General features: G+C 37.0%; 1 protein-coding gene across 1 annotated transcript; it reads left to right on the top strand.

Annotated features, from left to right (window-relative positions):
• Window positions 1-8,924: 8,924 nt before the first annotated feature.
• Window positions 8,925-12,037, top strand: LOC104233814 (U-box domain-containing protein 11-like). The gene is made up of 4 exons (XM_009787263.2): window positions 8,925-9,314; window positions 9,875-9,991; window positions 10,071-10,523; window positions 10,676-12,037. The coding sequence occupies exons 1-4, from the start codon at window positions 9,018-9,020 to the stop codon at window positions 11,744-11,746; spliced, it is 1,938 nt and encodes a 645-aa protein (XP_009785565.1). The 5' UTR covers window positions 8,925-9,017; the 3' UTR covers window positions 11,747-12,037.

Here is a 12,037-nt window from a genome sequence, read left to right as displayed (position 1 = left end):
ACCATCACTGCCTTAGAGTGCAGACTCATGGAGGCTTTGAGTACTATCAATGCTATGAAGGCAAAGATAGAGTCACTCGAGGAGCACGTCAATGCTGGCGTGACCGAGGTAGCCAGCAATATTGTGGTGACGAGGGAGGCCAATATCGAGGCTCCCAAACCCTCGGTGTTCAAAGGTGTTTGTGATGCACAAGAAGTGGAAAACTTCCTTTGGCACTTGGAGAACTACTTCAGGCACGGCAAAGTGAGGGACGATGAGGCCAAGATCAACACTGCGGTATTGTACCTCTCAGAGACTGCCATGCTATGGTGGAGAAGGAAGATGGCCGACGTGGATAAATGTCTATGTACTATTAGCACATGGGATCAGTTCAAAGCGGAGTTCAAGCGACAGTTCTTTCCAAATAATGTCTTGTACGAGGCAAGGCGCAAGCTTAGGGAATTGAAGCAAATAGGAAGCATACGTAACTATGTCAAGGAGTTCACTACCCTTATGCTTCAAATCCCCAACCTGACCAATGATGACTTGTTGTTCCACTTCATGGACGGGTTGCAAAATTGGGCTAAGCAAGAGTTGCAATGCCGGCAAGTCACTAATATAGACCAAACCATAGTGGAGGCCGAATCATTGATGGATTTCAGGCATGACAAGCACGACAAAGGCAATGGCAAGGAGTCAAAAGTTAACAATGTCAAAGGTGGGGGAGACCGTGGCAAAGGCAAGGAGATACGACAACAATACTCCAAGACTCAAGATCCCAAAAAGTCCAGTGGTCGTCAGGGCTATGCCGAGAAAAAGGCAAAGGCCGTGAAGAAGGAATGCTATATATTTGGAGGGCCGCACGGCTTCAGGAATTGTCCCAACCTCAAGAGCCTCAGTTCCATGGTCCGTAAACAGAAGGAGCAGCCGCAAGGAGAGAGTTCGGGAACCGCACAGTTGGGTATGATCGGATTATGTGGTGTTGTCATAAAGCAAGCTATCCAACCTACCGATAATAACAATCAGTACGTGGATCTCACCATCAATAACAAGCCCGCTCGTGCAATGGTGGATACTAGAGCAACTCATAATTTCGTAACTGAGGTTGTCGCAAAGAGACTAGAATTGAAGCTTACTCCAACCAACTTTTGCGTCAAGACCGTGAATGCCGAAGTACATAATGCTCGTAAGGTAGCTAATGTAGTTGGTGTCAAATAGGGATCTTGTAAAGGTATGACAAACTTTACCGTAACCGCTATGGATATCTTTGACATCATACTAGGGTAAGAGTTCTTTAGACATTGTCATACTTTGATCGACCCCTACCTCCAACGTCTCTTGGTTATGGAGCGAGAAGGAGCTTGCATGGTACCTACAATGACTATGCCACATGGACAGAGCCAAGCACAGCTCTCAGCTATGCAGGTTATCAAGGGGATCAAGAAGGGGGAGCTGATGTTCGTGGCAACCATCACAAGTCTGGAGGAAGACAAGAATTTTCAAGAGACATTGCTGCCTTGCATAGAGAAGTTGCTTGAGCTAAACAAAGATGTCATGCCCGAAGAGTTGCCTAAGCACTTGCCGCCTAGGCGAGAGGTGGATCATAAGATTAAGTTGGAGCCAGGGGCTAAGCCACCCGCATTGCTCGAGCTAGAGGATCTCAAGAAATAATTGAAAGAGTTGTTGGATGCTGGTCAAATTTGCCCATCAAAGGCACCTTTCGGCGCACCAGTATTGTTCCAGAAGAAGAAGGATAGATCGTTGCGCTTGTGCATAGACTACCGAGAACTTAATAAGGTTACAGTGAAGAAAAAGTACCCGATCCCGCTCATTGCTGATTTGTTTGATAGACTTAGGCAAGCAAAGTACTTTACCAAGGTGGATCTTCGAAAGGGCTACTACCAGGTTCACATTGCGGAAAAGGGATGAGCCAAAGACAACATGTGTGACGAGATATGGAGCCTTTGAGTGGTTGGTTATGCCCTTCGGCTTAACCAATGCACCGGCCATATTTTGCACCCTTATGAACAAGATCGTCCATCCCTACCTTGATCAGTTCATGGTAGTCTACCTAAACGACATAGTCATGTACAACAACACCTTGGAGGAGCACATGGAGCACTTAAGGAAGGTTTTCCAAGTCTTGCGAGAGAACGGGCTATACATCAAGAGGGAGAAATGTGAGTTCGCACAATCAAAGGTGCATTTCTTGGGCCATGTCATTAGCAATGGCGAGCTACGCATGGACGAGGCTTAGGTACATACTATCCAGGAGTGGGAGGCACCCATAAAGGTAACTGAGTTGAGATCCTTCCTTGGCCTTGCTAACTACTCTCGTTGGTTTATTAGTGGATACTCAGCAAAGGCCGCACCATTGACTGAGTTGCTAAAGAAGAACGAGACATGGGTTTGGACGGAGTATTGTCAAAAGGCGTTTGAATGCCTTAAGGCAGTTGTAACAGAGGAGCCAGTCTTGGCATTACCTGACTTTGCCAAGACATTTGAGGTGCACACAGATGCCTCAGACCGCCATTGGGGGTGTCCTGATGCAGGATAAGCATCCCATAGCATTTGAGATCCGCAAGTTAAATAAGACAGAGCGGCGTTACACAGTGCAAGAGAAGGAAATGATTGCCATTATGCATTGCCTTCGTATATGGAGACATTATCTGCTCGAGTCGAGGTTCGTGGTCAAGACTGATAATGTGGCTACTAGCTATTTTCGGACACAAAAGAAGCTCACACCAAAGCAGGTTAGGTGGCATGATTTCTTGGCCGAGTTTGATTATGCGCTGTAGTATAAGCTGGGAAAAGGTAATGTTGTAGCCGATGCCTTGAGCCGGAAAGCCGAGCTTGCTGAAATTACTTCAGTGAGATGGGACATTAGGGAGGCTATAAAAGAAGGCATGCAGCATGACCTAGCAGCCAAACAACTTATCGAGTTAGCCAACAAAGGCAAGATCTCATACAAGCTTGACATGCCATCGTATCTTAAGATCTACCCTTCCTTCCATGCCAGCATGCTTAAGCCATATCATGAAGATAAGGATGATCCGAGTAGGGGCCAATCAAGTCGAGCGCCAATGACTATCACCGCCTCACATGATCGGGAGATTGAGGCTATCATAGATTACCAGGCCAGGCGAAAACAAGGGCAAAAAGCCATCGATATGTTCCTCGTCCATTGGAAAGGGCAATCACCGGAGGAGGCCACGTAGGAACGATATGAAGACTTGTGGCAATTCAAAGATAAGATCCGAGAGTTTATGCAGCAGCATTGCACCGCGGTAGTCGCAATATTGGGCGGGGGAGAGTGTGATGACCCACCATGTCATCATGCCACATAGGTGCCATTTGGCATATATTAATGTTATGTGGAAGCTTACATAAGAAGAAGGCTAGAATTTGTGAGAACATTCTAGAGATGTATGGACATTTTCTTAGGAAGAACCTAGATCCTCATGGATTTGATAGGAAAGTCCTTGGAATCTTCTAGGCTTGTAGAGAATTCTAGAAAAAGCCCTTATCTTGTAAATATCAAGGACTTGTATAATAATTAATATTTACACACTGGCCCCTAGCCCCTAGGAGACTACTATATAAAGGGGGCCACCCATTTGTAATTCACTAAGCAAATAATTCAAGTTCTCTCTAATACAAAGCTTCCTTTAACAATTCTCTGAACAATACAAACAATTCAGTAACGGAACCAATTTGTTTAACCAGAAAATAGGAATTTCGGTCAAAACTTATTCTTAGAAGAACTCGGGTTACTGATAATCAAATATGGAATGAATAAGAAGAATTGACTTAACGATAGCTGAATAAGTAAAGGAAAGCAAAGTAAATCAGTATATTCCAATCATATTTTGTGTCCTTACAAATGTTATTTCTCTCCTTTTATAGCTATTTCTAAGTAATACGTTTCTTTTCCTCTCATAACAGAGCCATTATGAGCAATTAGTGACATTTAATGTAACGTTATAATTGACACTCGTAACTGTTTCGTGAAGATTCTATAACGTTTTCAATCACTGATGCTCATTAATTACAGATAATACGCATCTATACTTTTTGCTATCTAGGTTCATTCCTCCGATGTCTCTTCAAATCACGAAGAGGTCCGAGTAACCGTTCCTTCCTATTTTCTTGAATCTTTGCCCGTGCCTATTAAGGCTCGTATCTCTTCAATTATTCTTTGCTAGCTGTCGTCCTTTTATTGATTCATGTGTCTTGACGTATCAACACATAATTAATTCTAAATGTTAACTTGATTTTTCCCAATACAACTAGATTCATTCCGTAACTTTAATAACAATCGATATTTAACCTCATGTGCTTGTGAATTAAAAAAAGAAGGAGGTCAATCAAAAAGAACAAATAAAATTCATGCCAACTCCCTTTTTTCAACTTCAAGTAAATATTATCCAAAGACATTTGCTTGAAATAGAGTAATTGAAAAGAGAAAGAAGAAAAGTGAAGTGAGTTCATAGTTTAAACTTGTAGATTATCCGATAATTACTGTAATAGCTAGCTACTTATCATTTAGCTCTAGATACCTTTTTTCACTCTTTTTTTTTTTCTTTTTCTGTTGCATCAAGGGATTACGAGAAAGAGGATTGTATTCCTACAGTACTATTAAATTATTATGTATTAATAACTCATTTTAATTTACCATTAAGGTTGTGGTAGATTGTTATATTTTTATAGTTTATTTGGCCAAGTTTCTAAAATCAATTTATTTTGATTTTTGAAGAGTATTTTTTGAAAAGTACTTTTAAAAAAAGGTAATTTGTGTTTGACTAATCAATTTAAAAAATACTTTAGAGTAACAATTTGTGTTTGCTCAAGTTTTTCGTAAAATGCTTTTAGATGTCAAATTACTAATAAGAGCATGAAAAATTTACTTAATAGTTAATATTATTTAAGTAGATAAATAATTTTAAATATATATTATGAAAGACTATAATTAAGCTTTTATTTCTTCAGCTAAAATATGAAAATAAAATTACAAAATACTTTATTCCTTCAATGATTTAAGTATATCAAAATATTATTTAACAAATATAAAAGCATTCACCCCAAAAGTTACCTTGTATTAGAAATCTATCCTAAAAATAGAAAAAAAATACTAATACATTTGAAGAATTGCATTTTGAATACCTAAATATTAGGTTAAGCTTAGTAGGATTATTTTTGTTAAAGGTGCTTTTGCCAAGAAAAAAAAAATTAAAAACATATTCTGCTCCTCGTAGAAGTTACCTTTTTCAACTTCTCAAGAATAGCTTCTATTCTACTCAAATATATATTTTTCTTCCTAAAAGCTTGACCAAATACCTGAATTTTTTTTAAAAATAAATCTTTTTAGCGTTGGAGAAACGTGGTCAAATAAGCTATTAACCAAAGATCTCGAGTTTTGAATATAAACTTATCTTTGATAGAAAGTACTTTACCTCCAAATTTAAAAAGTTTAGGCATAACTTCAAATTAATCAAATCTTAAAGCAGAGAAACAAAAAATAACTCATTTTAACTTTGCTTTACAATGTTTATCTTGGACCTACCATTAGAAGTTCAGTGGCTAAAAATAAGACTCCCAATTTTCAAATTGACGAATGTGATGGACAATGACTTGCCTTCTCCAGTTATCTTCCAATTCGCCCATTGTAGTTGCCCCAAGATTCCACAAGCAATGCATATAATATAAAAAGTTAAAAACCAAAGACTTCACAACCCATAAAATATTATAAAAAAGTTGGATCAATCATTTGCTAAAAATGATTTAAAAATTGGGTTTTTGGTTATATCTTTACAGCTTCTCATTAGCCAACTACATCAAATATTCTCCTTCCAACTGTATTCTTTTGGTTCTTTCTCTCCTACACTTTTCCTTACCTCACCTCTCTCTTTCTCTCTCCACCACTTACTTTACAACCAAGATTATAGATTTTTTTTTTTTTGCTGTTGGTTTTTATTTAAAATATATTATCTTCTTACTTCTCTCTTTATTAAATTACTTCTTTCGTTTGAAATGAGATGAATTACTTTCCTTTTTAGTCTATTCCAAAATAAATGATACATTTTTAAATTTGAAAATAATTCAACTTTAAACTTTTTATTTTACCTATTTTACCTTTAATGAGAAGTTTTTGTAACTACACAAATGTCATGGCCCCCACAAACTAAATTTCGTGATACTACTCAAACTAACTTCGTGCTGACTCTAAACTAACTCATCTAAATTGAAACGGAAGGAGTATTTATTATCCTTTTAAGTGATATAATTCAACTCTAAATTTTAACTTTTAAATTTCTTGCCGACTCAAACTAACTCATCTAAATTGAAACGGAAGGAGTATTTATTTTCCTTTTAAGTGATACTACTTTCTTTTCAATTTATGCAATGCTATTCTTTTTCATGTTATGCGACACTCAATAAAAAGTTTTATAATCACTCAAATATTATAATATATTTGATATTACAAATTTTATAACCACGTAAATATCATAACATATTTGATGCCACAAATTCAAACGAAGAAAGTATTGTAGGCATATAAATTTTATTGAAATCAAATCCGTAAAATAATTTGGAATATATTTTAAATTCAAGATACATTAGTTCAAATAAATTCATTGGGCTATATAATTAGATAAGTCCAACATATATGGATTAAATAAATAAGTCTTAATCCATTGGGCTAGCTCATTTAATTGGGTTAAAGTGATGAGCCCACTTCATTAAGCCCAAAATATTATCTTCCTAGAGGCCCAGTTTGGTGTCACGTGTCAAATGACGTGGCATGCCAAGTTAAATGGAAAAGCCAATAGGATCACGCCACATGTCAAAATGACAAGGCATGCCAGTCACATTGAATGACCAATGAAATCGCGACACGTGTGCAAGTGACATGTTCTGGCCAATCAAATGCGGCCCTGTCACACTCCAATTTGATTGGTCGGAAAGAGTTTATTTTTATCACAACTCCTCTCTTCCATAACTATCAATAAGGGTCTTCATAACTCAGAAAAGACACTAAAGGCAAGAGAGAACTCGTGGATCAAACGCTGCATATTTCTCTAAAGCTACAAGCATTCAAGTGTTCTAAGGATTAAAAGATCGAGATGAAGATTCAAGAACAAGTTGCAAGTCCTTGGATTAAAAAGACGTTAGGATCAAGATCAGACCTCAAGCACTTGGATTAAAATAAATTAAAATTCAAGATTAAGCTCAAAAGCTCTTTTATTTAATGTTGAAGAGTAAAATCAGAGGATTCATAGAGATTGTACATTTAAATATTTAAAATAAAATACTACAATTGTTGCAATATTTTTCGGTCTTGATTCTATTTTCTCGACGCAAATTTATTATCTACAAGTATATAAGTAGAACGTAAAAGAAAATAAGGATTGCGAAAGTCGAGCTCACATTCTTACTAATCTTCTTTAAATTTTATTTAAGAAATTACAACAATGATGTATTCTATGAAGTAGTTTACGAATTAAGTCATATATTGTTCTGACTTAAAAAATCAATATAACATTATCAATTCCCAAAACCTTTACCTTTTCAAGAAATTAATATATTTCTATATTACCAAAATGTTCTCTTCTGTTCATGTTATTTGTCTTTCAAGAATTTTGTACACCCCTTAAGAAATACTCCTATAATTTAAAACTTTAATCACAAAAGTATTTGCTTAAATTACCTTTTATCTCTTCATAAATATTGCTATTTAAATTAATACTCCACTACTTAACACAGTAAAAAGTAAATATGAAAATATACAAAATGATTTCTTATCTTTTTTAAATGTAAAATATTTTTTTTAAAAAAAGATCAGTTTCTTAGAAGGACTAATGTATGAGCCTAAGGTAGTATCATGTATACACAGACATACTATCAAAAGTGATGATGTGGTAGTAAGTACTCGTTTATCCTAAATAAAAAAAATGTTGTGCTTGAGTCCTAAAAGTAAAACCGCTTTTTGAAGGAAATTGGGACCTCTCACATAAATTCAGATTAGTTGGTAGGGGTGGACATAATTTGGGTAAACCCGAAATTTAAATTTTTGTTGGATTTTTGGTTTGGATTTTCGGATTATGGATTCAATTTTAGATTTAACTTTTAAAATTTTGGATTACAGATTGGATATTGAATTTAGTACTTTGGATTTTTGGATATCCGAAAATTCGAAATTATATTTAGTCCATCATCCATATATCAATAGTAATGGGTTAAATATCCTATCCATCAGATATTATCTCATATATTCAGTATTAATTACTAAGTTTTTGTCAGAATACTTTTTATTTGGACATGGTTTTACTATTGGTACTTCTTATTGACTGTATTAATGTCTCTCTTATATTTTCTTAATAATTATTTCATTACTTAAATACTTTATTTGGATGATTGCGGTGAGAATGAGGAACTTTTCAAGCACTTTAACATGACTACTTCATTTGAATATTCATTTTTTTTTTTTTTGTAAAAAGACAAAACATCTTAACTTATAAGCTCAAAACCGAAAATCCAAAATATCCAAATCAATTAATCCGAAATTGATCTTAAAAAATCCAATCCAATCCGGATTTATTTGGATTGAATTTGAATAGTAATTTCTTCAATTCGAAAACCAAAAACTCAAACCAAAATTTTCATATCCAATCCGAACCGTCGGAACATCTATCCCTTGTTAGTTGGGCACCTAAGCGAGTATCGAGGCCCGGACGAGAAACAGAAAAAAGAAGTATACAGAGAGAGTTTGTAACGGGCTGACTAAGTTGTCCCTTGATTTCCTCTCCTCCATTTTCTTATATAATAATAATAACGTTATTATTATTATTATTATTATTATTATTATAATATTATTATAATATTATTATTAAACATTTAACAATCCCCCAACTCTTTAACACAAGCCTCATAAACCCCCTATTGGTACCACATATTAGTCCCTGCATTGTGGTTGTACTTACAAAAATCCTCCTCCGCCCCCAACCACCACCACCACCACCACCACCACCACCACCACCATGGCCGGCGGAGAGTCCACCGCCGTCGCGACTAAGATCCCACTCCAGCTAGTTCACGACGTCAGTCGAATTTCCAGTGCCGGATTTTCTGGTTTGTTCAAGAAAGACTCTACTGATTTGGGCAGAAGATTGTCCCCTTTGGCTCATTTGCTTGAGGAAATCAGGGATTCAAACAACACCCTTTTGAGTTCTTCATCTTCTTCCCACAATTCTTTCCTTTATGATCTCTCTGTAGCTCTCAAGGCTTCAAAAAGATTGCTTTTAGCTGCTAATGACTTTGATCCCAAGATCTCATCTGTAAGTCCGCAGTGTTAAAATTACTTGGTTTGTTTTGCATTTCTGTGTCTGCACTTAAGTGGTTTATAAGGGGTTGAATTTGACATGTTAATTTTGCATTTCCTAAGTTTTAGTTGACAATTGTGAAATAAAGCAATGTACTTGTTGTTTCTGTGATGTGTTGATCATTTGTTCTCCTTGTTCGGTTGTTCTGTGTTTGAAGGTGCATAAGTTTTGGCATTAGGTCATTTCTTCCCATACTATGCAAAAGTAATTCACATTTGATATTATCTTAATGCTAGTTAAAGTGAATTAGAGATGATCCAAAAATAATCATTCACTAGTCAAATTGAAAATGGTGCGCGATGTTAATAATCATGAGAAGCTATTGGCCCTGGTAGTGAAGATATTCTTTTGCAGGAAACTAGTTTTGATTCATTTGTAGCTAATGCTAGTTACATTTCCAATTTTGTGCCTCCAACATGCCGATATAGAATAGATCTATAGTATTACTCACAAATCGTAGTGACATTCAATAAAAAGAAGCTCTCCTAATTGAGATCTTCAATTTCTGATTTAAGGACGCGGCAAGGAAGAAGATCGTTTTTCAATTTCAATGTGTGACATGGAAATTGGAGAAATCCCTAGGCAGCTTACCATATGACCAGTTCGACATATCAGAAGAAGTACAAGAGCAGGTTAGTTCTGAGCTTTTACTTTTTCTTGCTTATGTGTTTTCTCCATTGGATTCTTCCCCTAATATTTCTACTTTTCCAGGTTGAATTGGTAAGAACACAGTTGAAACGAGCAAAAGAGAGGTATGGTGGACCTGTGACTTCAAATTTGTTATCTCGAGCATTGTCCCAACCATTAGATAAGGAGATTGATCCGCTTCACTCGGCCAGTAGGGGAATTGGAAGTTTACATGTAGAGAATATTGGCAATATTGATCACGAAGTTGGGCCAAAACTTGGAGGTGTTCCTTTGGGTAGTGGTCCAAATGGAAATGATTGCAGTCTGATAGTTCAGGAACCAGAAAATCTAGGGAATTCAACCAAATTGTCTGAGGTTGCTTTCCCCAATATTCATGGTTCGGCCAGCGAAGACGACTCACCCAGAAAGAATTTCGTGGAGAGCAAGAAGACAAATTCTCCTATAATTCCTGAAGAGTATCTCTGCCCTATATCCCTTGAACTCATGAGGGATCCTGTAATTGTGGCAACAGGACAGGTACCACGCCCATTATTCTGAAGCATTTGGCATTTGACTGCATATGTGTGTTTCATTTTGTCTCTTAGATGAAACTATTCTCGGGATTCTCTTTTTGGGTGGAAAATCTTCAAATGTAGTATGCTTACTGTACACTTTTCTTATTCCCACAGACTTATGAGAGATCTTTCATACAAAGATGGATAGACGGAGGCAACACAAGATGCCCAAAAACTCAGCAGATGCTCCAAGATCTTACGCTGACACCAAATATTGCTTTGCGAAGTCTCATTTCTGATTGGTGTGCAAAGAACAATATGGAGCAACCAACTGCATTAGCATATGCGAGAATAAAGAGAAGTGATGGATCATTTCGTGATGTTAGTGGGGATATAGCAGCTATTGATGCAATTGTACGCAAGCTTTCAAGCAGGTCCACTGAGGATCGGAGAGCTGCAGTAGCGGAGATACGGTCGCTATCCAAAAGAAGTACAGACAACAGAATTTTGCTTGCTGAAGCTGGTGCAATCCCCGTGTTGGTTAACTTGTTGACATCTGAAGACAGTCAAATTCAAGATAATGCCGTCACTTCTATTCTTAACCTCTCTATATTTGATAGCAACAAGGGGCTTATAATGCTTGCCGGCGCTGTTCCTTCTATCGTTCAAGTTCTCAGAGCTGGAAGCATGGAAGCAAAAGAAAATGCAGCAGCAACCATCTTTAGTTTGTCACTTGGAGATGAGAATAAAATAATAATAGGCGCATCGGGGGCCATACCAGCTCTGGTCGAATTGCTTCGGACTGGAAGCACTAGAGGGAAGAAAGATGCTGCAACAGCATTGTTTAACTTATGCATATATCAAGGAAACAAGGGTAGGGCAGTTCGGGCTGGGATTATACCAGCATTGTTGACGATGCTGACAGATTCAAGCAATTGCATGGTTGATGAAGCTTTAACCATTCTTTCCGTTCTTGCCAGCCACCAAGAAGCCAAGGCTGCCATAGCAAAAGCGAGCACAATCCCTGCACTGATAGATCTACTAAGGACAGGTCTACCTCGTAATAAAGAGAATGCGGCTGCAATCTTACTCTCCTTGTGCAAGAGAGATCCTGAGAATTTATCTTGCCTTCGTAGGCTCGGTGCACTTATACCTCTTTCGGAGCTTGCTAATAGTGGCACGGAGAGAGCAAAGAGGAAGGCGGCTACTTTGTTGGAGCACCTTAGTAAATCCCAGCAACCTTGACTGGTGTTCTATCGGTGAATGATTTGTTAATTGCTTCTTTCATTCTTATCTGACCGTGAATATTACACGATTCTATTTAGAGTGTGATAATATCTAAGAAAGGGAGCTTGAGAAAATAAGTTAATCTCATTGCTCCATGATTCAGTGTATCTATTTAGTCTGTTTTTGAGTGAGCCACTGATTCGTTTGACCTGTATCTTTTCATTATTTGTTACTAATTGATCAATTTCTGTTTCACATTATGGTGCGACGAAAATTTATCAACTCTGTATAAAATGAGACATTTTGATA

This window comes from Nicotiana sylvestris, chromosome 4, assembly GCF_000393655.2.
Source record: "Nicotiana sylvestris chromosome 4, ASM39365v2, whole genome shotgun sequence".
In the NCBI taxonomy this organism is placed as follows: Eukaryota; Viridiplantae; Streptophyta; class Magnoliopsida; order Solanales; family Solanaceae; genus Nicotiana; species Nicotiana sylvestris.
Note: the sequence above shows the minus strand (reverse complement) of the source record. Positions and strands in the feature narration are given on the sequence as shown.

Excerpts from the sequence above, each read along its gene's own strand:
- LOC104233814 (XM_009787263.2), top strand. The coding sequence starts at position 9,018 with ATGGCCGGCGGAGAGTCCACCGCCGTCGCGACTAAGATCCCACTCCAG. Across the intron at positions 9,315-9,874 it reads TTGATCCCAAGATCTCATCT|GACGCGGCAAGGAAGAAGAT; the intron begins GTAAGTCCGCAG and ends TTCTGATTTAAG. Across the intron at positions 10,524-10,675 it reads TAATTGTGGCAACAGGACAG|ACTTATGAGAGATCTTTCAT; the intron begins GTACCACGCCCA and ends TTATTCCCACAG.